This window comes from Platalea leucorodia (assembly GCF_965183815.1).
Source record: "Platalea leucorodia genome assembly, chromosome: 6".
Classification (NCBI taxonomy): Eukaryota; Metazoa; Chordata; class Aves; order Pelecaniformes; family Threskiornithidae; genus Platalea; species Platalea leucorodia.
The window spans coordinates 18,505,214-18,519,725 of record NC_138828.1 but is presented as its reverse complement, the minus strand read 5'-3'; the positions used below and the strand labels follow the sequence as shown (position 1 = coordinate 18,519,725).

Here is a 14,512-nt window from a genome sequence, read left to right as displayed (position 1 = left end):
GGCATTCTGTTTGTCCAATTAATGCAAATCAGTTTATTCAGGCCTTTTGAAAACAAAAAAACCCCAAGAAAAACAGCGTTCAAAGATGCTCAAGATATTTTACCATGGAACATAGCAAGAACTCATTAATTAGAATTGCTCTCTAAAAATATTGAGGAAGCAAATAGCCCATTCTGTTTTGGTTTGGTTTTTTAACCACTTGTTACCTATCTTTATAGTATTCAGCAGACTTTTCCTGACATTGCATAGATCAGTTATTTTATGAGCTTTCGGTGTAATGTTCTGATTTTGAATAAACTATCGATTTCTCCATTTCAGATGATTTTGCTGAGGTACAAATGTTTCTGAGATGTTTCAATTTTTCCAGCGTGTGTTCAAAACCAGCACGATGTTTCAGTACTTGCTTCCCTCCAATATGTTTTTCAGCTGTAGGTTTTAATAGCAGTACTGAGGTTTGCAGGATAATTTGAGTTTGCTTTTCTGTTGTCTTGCCGGCTAGCAAGTGTCCAGTTACAAAGGTCCAGATTAACACTAGTCTGGTATATTTTAAAGTAATCTGCTGTGTATATAATGTCTGCAAACTGAGAACACTGAAAACCAGAACTTTTATTGTCTCATTCTGAAACTTGTTAACTTAGTAGGCACAATTTTCCTATAAATGAGTGTCAGGGGAGAAATTTCTCCTATTTTTGTCATTATCTTTTGTGTCTGTGCTCCAGTCAGCTTGGACTTTCCTTCTGCCTGTCAGGATTTTTGTGTTGCACACATTTTTGTCTCCTCAGTTACCACATTTCTTCGGTAAATAGTGTCCTTTGCGCTCCTTGAAGGAGAGGAGGCATTGTAGACCCAGAACTAGTTCAGACTTTGCAGTCAGGGCGGGATTGCCAGTTTGAGACCACCTTGGAACAGGTCAAAGCAGTGGAAAAAATGTCATAGTGGTATGATTGCACAAGCATGAGCAAATAGTTTCTCGGAGCCTGAATGCCTATGAATGAACCACCTGAAGGTGCTAATGCAGGTCTCCTTTCTAACCAAATACCTATATAGAGCCACTACTTTGATCTTTACTGTGACCGATGATTAGGGTTAATGAAGCATGGTAAGATTTTTTTTTTTTTTTTTTTTTCTGGGGTGACCATTCCTCGTCTCCTAAAGCAGAAAGGCTTCTTTTACACATGAAGAGTTTTATTTGTTCCTCAGCCCTGCAATGGCAATGTATTTTGCCTTGCACAAATGATTTAAAACCTTCTTCTGGCATAAATACCTTCCCCCCCCCCCCCATCTAAGGAGAAGCCATGGAGCAAACAGTTTGAGGTATGGAATTTCAGACTTCCTTCATGGCTAGCAAATCCGAACTGGTTTTTGGAGATCAGATCTGTGTTTACATGCAGATGAGGTGATTAAAGACTTTGCATTGAAATTCACAGATGAAGCTGTGTAGAACCCAGCAGTTCAATGTGAGTTTTGGGGAGCCTTAGGGATGGACTGTATTTCTTAGTCTTGTTTTGTGAAGGGATGAGGGGCCGTCTGTACTGTTATAGGTACCTCAAAGATGAGGTTTTCTGCACCTCTTAGTTGGACGTTGATGCAATATTTATTACATGCTATTTGGCTTCTGAAATGTGAAAATTGCTCATGAAATTTCCTTGGCCTTTTTCAAAAGGCACTTTTAAACAAGTAGTGGATGTATCTATTCAAGTGCTTAGAAAAGCAGAACTACCTTTTGGTTCTCAGGGTAGCGTGTGGTAGTTCAAGATGAAATGAGAATTCGTCTTTCGTTTTAATTGAAAAAGATGTAGAGTAAAAAAAGCGAAGGCAGAAACATTAAATGATTTTGTGTGGTCAGTGTAAACAGCCTATGTTTGAGCTTTCTGGCAGTTTGCTTTGTGGGCATTTGCAATTCTTTAGCTTGATAATCGGTTTATTACTGAGCTGAAAAATGGGAGTCCTTAAGTCTTGTTAAAGGCTTGCTTAAAGAAAAGCAGTACTGAGACTTGTGTTCGTGCTGGTGACAGATCCTAATGTGTGCTAAATAAAGATGTAGGAAGCAATTTTATCAGCATCCAGCCAAAAATCACATTCTAGGTGCTATGTGGACAGTTGTGCTCCTGCTAGGAAAGGCGGCACGTGTGCTTGCTTCTTCATGCGCTCTCTCTTCTTTGCTCTCTGTAAAACTGACTTGTAGCTTCTTCCTATTTGATAAAGCTAGGAGTTTTGAGCACCATCCCTCAATACCTATGAACAATGATTTTAATCACATCCATTTTAATCACATCCATTAATCACATCCACATGTGCATCGGTAGTCCTTCACGCTAGGTAACTTGTTCTGTGCTATTGCACTAAAAAATAAAGTTGAAGTAGGCTCTCCAGTTGCAAGGGCATAATGGATAGTGGGTCTGCACTTGAGATTTTAAAGTTGTCTGTGCTTTTCGTGTACAGAAATAGAAGTGAAGAAAATTGATGCAACTTGAACTGTGCTTTGGAGAAGTACTATGTATTGTTTTCAGCTGTGGTAGGATTTAATACTTTGTTTTACGGGCTTTATGTTTTGGAGGTGGCGAAGAAATGTTTGTAGCTTGGAAATGTTTTATTAAAGTAGTGGAAGTAATTTTGGGAAATAAGATTTTGTCATTATTAATTAAAGAATTAGAAAATGCAATGATAGGGTTATCTTCTAGACATAAGCCCTACACTAGTAAGTCAGGAAAAAATAGGCTATATGCAGAAGTAAAAAACAGTAGTTTGTTTTTGTATTTGAACAAAACAAAGTGCAAAAACTTGGTATACCTGAAGTTCATTTAAGTTAATATTAAATAAGAAATACACACATTATTATTCTTCAGTGAGACAGCTTTCCTCCATCCCTGCAGCAGAGGTCAAAAGTATTACTGTTCTTTAATTGTTGTCCTTCTTTCTCACTGAATATAAAACATTAACCTTCAAGAGAGTACAAACCACAGGAAAACCTACTCTATCAGCACTTGCTATTATGTGTCATTATCATGAATAATTTGTGGGAAATGGACCTGGAAAGAAGACTGATAGTCTGTGTTTTACATCCGTATCTTTCTCACTAACCAGTTACTTAAGTTCTTCATATTTGTTGAAGTATTAAGAATTTTTGGTTGCAGTGATGTCAAGGCATTAAGGCCAGACTGAGTGCAAGAATAGCATTTCTAGTGTTGCAAGTAACAAAGGAATTGTATCTTTAAATACTCATCTGATTTGATTTCAGGGAACAGGAAAAACATGTCCTGAATTAGGATAGCAAGCCTTTTTTTTTTTTTTTCCTTTCCTTTTTTTTTTCTTTTTTTTTTTTTTTTTTGAGAGATGTTAAAGCAAAAAACAACTGCATTGAATTCTCTGGTTTGGAACTACCTGTGAACTGAAAGAGACCCCTCTGTAAGCATCTCTTCAACCTGTAGAAACAAAACATTATTTCATTAGATCGGCCTCTGAAAAAGGGAAGGTTAAGCTTTCAGGTGATAACATAAGGTTCCTTGAGATAAGTTTTAAAATATTTTGGTGCAAAGGAAAAAAACAAAAACAAACAAACAAAAAACCATAAAAGCCACAACCCTGAAATAATAGTGCGACCTTGCAAATCCTTGCCTGCACACCTTCCTCAATTAATAATACTGTGCGATACAAAAATTGGAGTGGGAGTTGATGATGGTGTTTTCCTGTTGGGAGGATTTCTCAATGAAATAGTTCCTGTTTTAACCAGGTGACTAGCTATTTAACAAGAGGAAAACTTCGTACAGGAATAGGCACTTTTATTACTGAGTCGGCACGCTGGCTTTGCTCCAGGCCCTGTCTCACAGGGACCAGGCGATATACCCCAAATGAGTGAGTGCTAGTTCAGGGAGAGCTGATGGCTTCCTTTTCAGCAACACAGCTTCTTTGTGCATGATTTTCTTTGTGTGCAAGTAGCTGGTTTTTGTTTGGTGGTGGGGGAACTGGAGGAAGTAGTTGTGTTCCTCACTTCCCCTCCTGCTGATGTTTTTGCCTACAAAGAGAATTTATTATTCCTGTTCAGTTCTAAGGACAAATGGATGTGTATCTAGCCTGTAACAGCTCTTTATTGTTTCTTTTGAAGGCCAGAAAATGTCCTTTTTAATAGTGCATATTGACGATCATCTTCGGAGCGTTAGTGTTAACTATATAGGTAGGGAATCTTAAAATCGGGAAAGAAATAACAGACATAGTGTGGAGGGAGGTAACAGGTGTGGAATTTACTGATCATAATGGACTTCTGTGATTCATGGTAGCAACAAGACTTACCTGAAGTTTAATTTTCCTGAGAATAGTTGGGGTGGAGGTGTGCACTGGTGGCATTATAATTTGCAAAGAAAGAAATTGATTCCTGTTTCACTGCTAAGCTGCTGATGTAATACCAATATAGTGCCTGGAGAAACACTTGTGACTGTAATTACGAAGCAGATAATTACCTAGCTGCTTATTTAAATAACACCCTTTTGGAACTAGATGCACAGCTTGGACCTATAATAGCTATTGTGAAAATAAGTGTGTCTCATGCAGCTTCTGTCTGTCTACTTTTTTTCCTTCACAAATGTTTTGATAGCTCTAGTAGTACTACACGTACATTATCATACCCTAACTTGTGTTAATGATTATGTGTGCGTGTTATGTTTTTCTTGCAGTATCTGTCTTTGAGCTTCGTAAGTTGTTGGTATTTTATGGAACGTAATTTATGATCATTTGTCCAACAGCTTCCACCAACAGTAGAAAACACTTTAAAGCATTATTTTAAAGGGTAGAAGTTCTCTCTTGCGCTAACTCCAGTGAAACTTCTCAAGAATCTCATGGGTTCATCTTGTAGGATTCCCGTATAAATTCAACAGAAAAGCGAAGAACTCGGTGAATGGATTTATATCAGAGCTGCTCAAACCGGTCAGCCTCGCTTATGCTCACAGGAAAATGTGCAGCCATCTGACAGCCAGTGGAGGAAAACGAAGGGGTTGTTTAAGTAAGGCAGCTCATGCTATGCCTTTACTGCTTGGTTCATTTCTCTTCACATGGAGACTTTTCTGTTTCTACCACTAGGAGAAAACAGCAAAATGTTTTACAAGAGCAACATTTTTATTGTTGCTATCTTTGTGTATGTTTGTAGTCTATTCATCAAGTGTCTTATTTTAGTTTTCGTCCATACAGAGGATGAGGATATGCAGCTGCCATTAATTCACTTTTTTAGCTGAAGTAGCAGAAGATGGGTGCAGTGGGTCGAACTGCTTCAACCCTCCTGATAAACCGTGTGCCTGTCACTGTCAGGCTGCATTATAGAGCTTCCGCTTGCTTAGTTTGCTCTTTCAAAATAACTTCTAACTTCTTACTCAGCTTAAAAAAGCCGAAGACTCAACAGCTGGACTGTCTAACTTAAAGGTTCCCTATGAGGAGCGTGCCTGCTTGGACCTGCTGGGGGAAGTAACTCATCAGGGCCGTGTAGTAAAGAACACGTGGCTGCACTGGGCTGTGCATGCCAGAGGAGGGGATGCGAGGCAGGGAAGAGCCTCCTCTCCTGAGAACCAGCTTCTGTCCTTGCCTCTTCCACAAAAACTCCTCATGAGGTTTTTGGAGTTGGTCTCTAATTGCATCCTTTGTGTACTGGGCATCTAGCTTCGAGATCACAAGCTGACAGGGAGAAGGACATCAGCTGGTCTCTAAGGGATACAAGGCAAGCAAGCAAAGATTCCAGCATTACAAGATGCCATGTAGGATTAGCTACTCTCCAAAGTTTCTTAAACTAGATATCCAGATTATTAGACACCACCTATTTTAGCGTAAGGTGTGTGTGTGTCTGTTCATTGTGTGTATATTGAGGCTGTTAACACGCCCGTGCTATGGGACAGATTTATGAAAATAAGTTGATTTAATAGCTGTGAGGCATTCTGCTCTGGCAGTGATGAGCGGGACTGAAGAACCCATGAGGAAGTGCATCGCTGTGTGTGCAGAGCAGGCTTTCAGTCCGAGTTCCAGTTACCAAGGTGTAGCATCACCCTCAGAGGGGTGAAGTAACAAAATACTGAGCAGCTGCTGGTGAAGCCAGGGCTGTGTCCAGCCTGTCTGCTGAGAGAGGCGGGAGGCCCTTTGGGGGACTATAGGAAGTGAGCGTGCAATGTAAAACTGTACTGCATGCTCAGAGCTAGGCCAAATTCAAGCTCTCCAAGCCATTACAAGACGGGTGTTCCCTGACTTGTGAGTTTGCTTCTCTTAATGCAGTTTTCCTGTAGGCTTTTGCTGTGCAGGGCTCTTGATTGTCATGTGGGATAAGCAAGGAGTTGTGAACAGGTGACTTGACTGTTACTGAAAATAGTGGAATCCTTTCCTTTTTGGTATTAAGGAGACTGCCAGGCCTTAATGCTGAATTCAAGTCATGTGTGGTGATTACAGCTGACTGTGAAGACTGTGCTTTCACTTAGTAGACTAGGAAGGTCCTTTCTTCTAGACTTCTTTTTGTTTGTAGTAAAAGGTTTAGGTGTACTGCTTTCTATTTTGCAGGCCTAAGCCTAAACAAAGAAAACCTCAGTCAAAATATTTATACAGGACATAGTAGCAACATACCACTGTCCTTTGACTCAGTGAAGGTGTGTAATATTCTGGTGTAGTATTTCTAATGTATTGTTCCTCTGAAGATTTTAGTGGTGTTTGTTTTTTTGTTTTTGTTTTGTTTTTATTTTAGCTGAGCTTAAACTTAGTGTTTTCTTAGGATAAATAAGTTCTGGTACTGCAGTTCACAATGAGGAAGCTTTTGCCTGCTGTAAACCATGAATAATCCTTCTCACGTATCTAACAATCAAGCCTAATGCTGGAGCTCCCAGAGCCCACAGCTATCTTCCTTGCACTTCCATAGATAATCTGTACTATGGTAATCAGAAAAAATATCACTCTATTTGGACTGGGAAAAATAAAATCACAGAAATTCTTTCAGATTTCATGTACACTGTATTTCGGATGATGTTGCATGGAGCCCACGCTAACCTTTTTTCTAGTAGGACAGAAACATAGTAGGACTCAACTCTGGAATAATTCTACAAGTAGTATCTACTGTGCTTGAAATTAATATATTGCGTGCATTCAAGTTGATCTGCAGTGGATTTGAGGGTAGACATTACATGATTCTGAAGACTGAGAACAAGTAGAAAATACTGCCAGAAAAAGCTGATCCAGAGGGTAGATAACATTGTTGAAGAAAAGCAGCATGTATTGCAAAGAACTCCATGTGTAAATATCAGTGTTACTACCCCTGTCTTCACTTTGTACAGTGCGACATGGACTCTCTATCTGTGAAAAACATCAAGGAAGTGAATACTTTATAGTAAAGGATATTCCCAAAGCAATGTCTTGCTAGGAAGATGTTCTTGGGTGTTGCAGGGGCATCTTTGGGACAGAAATGTGGAATTCTGTGACCTTGTGGTGTTTTGGTGGTGTTTGGCTTTTGATTTTCTGGTGTGTGTGGTTGGGTTTTTTTGGTGTTTTTGTTGTTGTTTTTTGGGGGTTGGAGTTCCAGCTGAATTAACTACACAAATGGAATATATCAATTTTGTAGTGTCTTCTGGTTACTTCTGGAAAAAAAACAAAATGAAATTAATTTGGATGTTATTTCCACTGTGTTACATCCATTCTCCCCTCCTCTGTGCCCCATCTCTTATGTTGGGGTTGAATATGTGATTGTACTGGGGAATAGGCAGGAGGTACCATGACCGTGTTGAGGAAGTGAGGATTATTTTAATTGTTCCTTGCATTTGTCATCCCTCTGGGTTAAAACTGCCCCCAGTGGAGGTAAATGGATCGCATCTTGGAGAAGCCATCCCGGTAGACTCCTGTTACAGTAGGAAAATAGTGCACAACATTTATTTGGACTTCTGTGACTATAAGAAAATTGTCAACTGTGTGGCTGAACCAGTGCAAATTCCTGTTCCAGGTGTGTGCTTAGGCTGAATAAAGCAATAGGATTTAAAAGAAAAATTGGCTGCGCTAGCAAAAGTCTACAGCAGTGGTGGATTCAAAGACAACATGCCTTTTGGGTGTTGGATTTAGAGTTCTCAGCATTTTGTGAATCAGAAAAAGAAATTTAAAACATTATCTTTAAAAGATTTTGTGAAAAAGAAAATACAGACATTCTTCCTGCTGCTTAGGCAGTGAAGTTTTGGCTCTTTAAGCTCAGATGTGGTATTCTGTTTTGTTTACATGTCATTACAGCGAGAGAATGGTATGGGTTTCTGGAGGAAACACCTCCAGAAGCTGTGCTCTTTCATTTTTGACTGTGTGAATCATGCTGATTGGAAGTCTGTTACCTGTGTTTTTTCTTAGGGATAAAACACTAAAAGACGACATCCAGTTCTATCTCATTTTTCTTCAAATGTAAAAAGCTACTGCGAATTTCTAGCATGGGCTGACTGTTGCTGGCTTGTATGTTAGCTTAGCTTTTTTGATGACTTCTCGTTTCATAAATTGATTTTTTGTACTGTACCAAAATGTTCGTTTGCATCAGTTCCTAATTTTTTTTGCATGTTAGTAAAATACGGTTTTATTAACACATTCCCGAAATGTATTTTGTTCTTGGGTTAGAGAGAGAATGTTTTTCTTTTGTTAATGCTTCTTACTAGTAGTTAATTATCTTCGGTTCTAAAAGCGTAGTTCTTGTTTGTAGCTGGTGTTATTTTCTTGACTTTAGCACCCAGCTACTGTCTTTTCTCACAACTTAATCTCTGGGTTTGAATTCTTTAATAATGGGTATTTTCCCTCCATTACTCTAATCGCAGCACCTTTGGAATCATCACTTCTCCTTTTAATAATTGACCCTTCACGGTAACCTCTCTTTTCGATAATTTAAATAATTAAGTTCTTTAAGTTTCTTGCTGTGAGGAATTTTTCTACCCTTGAATAGTTTTTATAGCTGTTACTGACCTTCGTTTTTCCAATCGCCTTTAAGCGATGAGAGGCAGACATTACTGTTCTGTGAAGTATTTCATCGTTGGTCTCCTTAACTTAACGTATGGAGCTGAAACTGTTTCCCTGTTTCCCCCTTACTCCTTCCCTTACTTGAACGTAGTTGTGAGAATAGTCCCTTTTGCCACAGTGTCCGATTGGCTATGTCTTTTGAGGGATTTATCTGCTCTGACCCTCTCAACTCTTGCGCGAGGTCCTGCTTGATAAACTTCAGTATCACGTTCAGAAGATTTGGTCCATGTTGTTTTGAAGACTAATACAGGGCTAAATACAGACGCTGTGTCATGTCTGTGAGATGTTTTAAAACGTGTGGGTGCCGATGATATGGTAAAGCAGAACCTGGGCAGGATCAAGCAGGACTTCAGAGCCCTGGGGGCATGAGCGAAGGGGACAGGGGCCGAAGTGATCTTCTACATTATCTTGTCAACCAGAGATAGGGGTGCAGGCAGAGCTTGACACATCATCCAGATTAACAGCTGGCTTTGTGGCTCGTATCATCACCAAGGCTTTAGCTTCTGTGATCACAGGACGTTCTTCAAGGACTACAGATTACTGGGGAGAGGTGGGATCCACGTACCTAGAAGAGGAAAGAGAATCATTGCTGGCAGATTGGCTGACTTAGTGAATCATGCTTTAAACTAATGAGCTTGGGGGATGGGGTCCAAAGCCGGGACACTTGTGTACTCACCAGCAGCAGGGTGGATGAGTGCACCTACCAGAGCAGTGATGAATGGGCCCCAACCCTCCAAAAAGGTTCCACCAAAAGTGAGAGAATTAACAGTCAAACTGAAATGCTTCTACAGCAATGCACACAGCACGGGTAACAACCAGGAGGAGCTGGAAAGCTGTCATCTGACCACTGTTGCTGAAACTTGGTGGGATGAATCATGTGATTGGAGCACTGCAATTGATGGCTAGAAACTGTTCAGGAGGGACAGGCAAGGAAGGAAAGGGGGTGTTGCCCTCTACATTAAAAAATGGATTGACTGCACAGCGCTTTTTTTGAAACAGCAATGCAGAGATCGAGAGCTTATGGGTGAAAATTCAAGACCAAACCAACAAAGGAAACCTTGTGGCTGGTGTTTACTATAGACCACATATCAAGGGGAGGATGTAGATGAAGTGTTCTTACTTCAGCTACAGGAAGCATCACACTTGCAGGCCCTGGTTCTGCTAGGGGACTTCAGCCACTCTGACATCTGCTGGAAAAGATGATCTTTAAAGTTCCCTTCCAACCCAAACCATCCTGTGATTCTAAAACTAGTTTCTTGTGCTTCAAGAGGGAGAAGACTGAGATGGCGTTCTGCAGACCCGACAGCTGAGGTGTGAGATGAATGATGGCTCCATTGGATAGCCTTGTCTCTTTGCCATAGGAAAATCAGGAATAAATTTAAGCATGTCTCTGTATGATAAAGCCAATGTCTGAGAGAGCTTGAAGGTTCTTCTTGATTAGATTTTAAAGTACATAACTGGTACTGATTTTATTCTAGAATTATTTTGAGAATACTTTGCAATATGTAGATAACGCTGCTGCAAATGCTGTGGAATGTGCACCAAAGAATCAAAAATAATCCATTAGAAAGTACCAAAGTGTTTTATGGTGTTCAAAGCCTGGTCAGTTGTGCTTTGTGCTGAAGAGTATCGGATGTTTTCCTCTTTTGAGTTGTGGGCTTTAAATCCTCCAGGCACATACTAATCAATGCCTAGCGTATAAAATTAGCTATTGCTCTTAACTGCAGTGTGGTTCGTACTGTGAGAAAGGGTGCTATATATTTAAAGGCTTTGATTGAATAATGCCTCAATCTGTTGTACTCAGTAAGTTTGTTTTCCTTTCTGAACAGGATACAAGGGAGCTTCCAGAAGTCAGTCAAGATGAATATGGTGAAGAGGATCATGGGCCGGCCACGGCAGGAGGAGTGTAGCCCCCAGGATAACGCGCTGGGCTTGATGCATCTGCGTCGCCTCTTCACAGAGCTCTGTCATCCTCCACGGCACATGACCCAGAAAGAACAAGAAGAAAAACTTTACATGATGTTGCCAGTGTTTAACAGGGTAAGCTAGAGAATCTGCAAGAGGTGCTTTCTTTATTTGAATTGACTGTTCATATTTTGTATTCCCAAGACCTTTGGTTCTAGCACAACAGAAGCTTTTCTTCCGTTGGCATCCTTTCAGTTTTCCCCTTCTCCTCGTATAGTGTTGTGTTAGTGGATAAACCTGCCGTTGGAGATTTCCTTCTATTATCACTTTTTCTGAAGTCAATCCACAGTTGCATGTAGACTGTCACAGAGCTTTTCAGTCACCTGATCTCCAACCTAAACTTACCCACAGCAAGTTCATACCCACTTGTTTGTGTGACAGAAGTGTCCTTAAGTCTAAATAACTTTTCTCCCTTCTTTGCATTTATTGTACTGATGCATATTTAGAGATAACAATCATAATATCTCCTGTCAGATATGGTTTTGCTAGGCTGCACGAGCTGAACAATTTTAATCTTCTCTTGTGATAAATTCTCTATGTTCTTATCGCCCTTGTAGCCCTTTTCCTATGTATTGAGTCTGAATCCCTCTTCCTGGACAAGGGGGATTTTGAAGAAGCAGTCGGTAGGGAAGATGTAATAGCCACTTGTACAGTGCCATTCATATTTCACTACTCCCTTGTGCTCAGGCTTTGGAGGCAGGACTGTGACAACTGTCACTGGAATTAATAGGAGCTAAATCCTCCTGACATCTTATGTCACTCAGTTACTCTGCTACTTTGTTGTTAAGTGATAACTTTGGTAGTTTTAGGGTCTTGAAAGAGCAGTAGGTACAGATCTAGCTTTCTGGGTTTTTTTCCTGCTGTGACCTGAACCCTTGCTCCTGAAGCTCTTCTTGGGTGATGGATTTGTGCTTGTATGCGCTACCATGGAGAACTGGAATAATCCAAAACCTAAAATGCAAAAATTTGATAGGAAAATCAACTCAGCTTTCTCTCTCTCTCTCTCTTTTTTTTTTTTTTTTTTTTAAATTGACGTTTTGTTGAAAGTATGGCTTATGATGGTGTTAGACATTGCACTGCTTACATGCTGTGTAGGAAAATTAATCCTAGTCAAGGCATACTATTAATAGGATTTTCAGTCTACTAGGTAGCATGTATTAGTGGATAGATCCCCTAAATGTCATTCTATTGCCCTAGGTCTTATTCCTAGTTCTACTGGTAACCTGTTGTGTGAGTTTGGGAAAAGTAAGCTCAGTTCATCTGCTTCCTCTTTAATTTATCTGCTTGGATTGTATGCCCTTTAGTTATGGACTTTCTTAATTTGTTTTTACAAATTAGCACAATGGAATCTTAATCTTGGCTTGAGCCCGTGAAGGTTATTTTGATGCACTTATGCTTAGAAATCTTCCTCTGGTGGTTACAGGCTGCTGATGCTTCTGAAAAAGGGAGCATACCCACTATAGCTGCTTCATCAGTTAGTTGTAATCTGTGGGTGGAGAAGAAATTTTTTCCTGGCCCTTGTGGTAGTTACTTGCAGTAGCATTGTATCTATGGAAATTGCAATTGGTGATATAACTGGGTTTAAGAAAAACTAGTGCAGCAATGCATGTCCTATTTCTGTACAGCAGTCTTTCCTTTAATTAGACTTCAGAGATGAAAAAGAACAGTTAAGTTTTAATTTCTCTGTCATTTCTCCCTTTTCTCTTCACCCCTTTCTTTCTTACTACACCAGTTTTCACTCCTTTACACCACTTGGCTGGCTTTGTCCTAATTCTCAGTCCCTCCACTTGACCCTGTTGAAGCCTAGTTGTAGCTGCCTTGTGTCTTTGCACTATTGTTCTCTCTCACTGTCCTTCATTCAGCTCATGTGTTGAAGCATTCTGAAAAACGAATCAGTAGCCCCGAGTTTTCTTCTTACTCTGTCAAAATCAGCTCTTGCCTAACTAATCTCGGGTACCATTTAAATTTCTTGAAAAGATGAACGGTTTCTGCGATTTCTGTCTGTGTGAATACATCCTGGCTACTCTTTTGTCCTAGATCCCCATTTTTCCCTTGTTTATCATAGGTTTTTCCTTCCCTAGGTTCCCCATGTCTCTGTTCTTCACAGAATCCAACCTGTGGTTGTCTCTCTTCCTCTTCATTCTTGTTTACTTGCTTGGTTTTAACATCACTATCCTCAAACTCTGGCTGTCTTTAATCTGTGACCTTCTTGGAGTTGTCCTTCTTGCCACAAATACAGGCTGTTGCCAGGTGTTGTCACTTCAGTTTCCAACCTCTGTAAAATCTGCATTGTAGTCTGGCACGTTGAGGGAAGCATGTATTGTTTGTGCTCTTTCACTTCCTTTCTCGCAGTCCTTGATAACCATTATCAGTTGTCAGTGAACTGTTAGTGTGCCGTAAACAAAACTGATTTCTCTTGGTCAGTCAGGTCTCACCTGTCCCTATTACAGGGGGACTTTTTCCCTTGCATTTCATATAAATGCGTTCTTGTCTTCCTGCGTTCAAGAGGCTGAGCAGTTGTCATGTCATCTATTTATTTCTACTTCCACAGTTTACCTTTTTAGGTTCCTGGTTAATGCCACCTTCTTCTTTTGAGGCTTACATGCAGTGTGGAGTCTGCTGTGGCTTCCTTGGCTTATTGAGCTTTGTGTCTTCTGGAGTGTCAACTGTCTGTGGTACAGCTTGGTTTGGTACAATCTTGCTAGCTTAGTAACTCTGTGAGTCAGAGTAAGACAAGCTCTGAAATTGGTTGGAATAAAAAGTAGAACAGGAGAAATATTTCATTTTCCAAAGAGTCTTATATGAGATTTTCAGTGGGAGATACGGTAAATCACTCTGAGATGGCTTTCTCTGAGACCTACCTTTGCTGACAGGAAACACTATAGCATTGCTAGAAGTTCCTTTTTAAAAATTTTCTCGTTTCTCAAACATAGTCCTTAGCTGCAAATGTTTTAACCTATTAGTTAGTAACTTGATTCAAATTCAGACTCTGAATCCCTCAGTTACTTTGCATAGTTATCTGTATTCTGTCGAACAGGTTTAAGTGAGATTGAGTCCTTTTTGTGCTACTGCCTTAAGTGAAGTCCACAATGGTGTATTGTAGAAGCATTATCTGTTACAAGATGGGGATGCCTGTGTTAGAAGGAGAAAACACCAAATAAATTGTGGAGCTCATACCAACACTTCCGTACCACACCTTGACGTGTGCTTCAGAATGTCTCTTCTACAGAGTAGTGAGCTGTTGGAAGTGGGAGCTGCATGTGTTTGGCTGGGCGGGGGGAGAGAGAGAGAGTGTAAGTGTGTGTGTGTGTAAGTGTGTGTGTAATCCAGGAAATAGTTCTGGAAGAAGCGTGATTTTTACTGAATGTGGAGCTCTAGAGTGAGGAAGGTAAGTCTGCTTCCCATAGGCATCCAAGTGGCCAGCAACAGGTAGCCAGTTAAATAACCAGTGTATCCAGGAGCTCTTTCAAGGCTTTCTTGCTTAACCATGTATGAGTATTGGGGTTTTTTTTGTTTTTTTCTCTCTTCAGAGATATCTGAAGTTTTGTGTGAAATGCAGTTC

At 40.2% G+C, this 14,512-nt stretch overlaps 1 protein-coding gene across 3 annotated transcripts in view; it reads left to right on the top strand.

The window, feature by feature from the left end:
* Window positions 1-14,512, top strand: part of WDFY3 (WD repeat and FYVE domain containing 3) — a 179,479-nt gene that overhangs the window by 46,616 nt on the left and 118,351 nt on the right. For all 3 annotated transcript variants that reach the window (XM_082315396.1, XM_082315397.1, XM_082315395.1), the window contains exon 3: window positions 10,815-11,025. In XM_082315396.1, coding sequence (XP_082171522.1) covers window positions 10,846-11,025 — 180 coding nt within the window. In that variant the 5' untranslated portion in view covers window positions 10,815-10,845. The remainder of the gene's footprint in view (window positions 1-10,814; window positions 11,026-14,512) is intronic.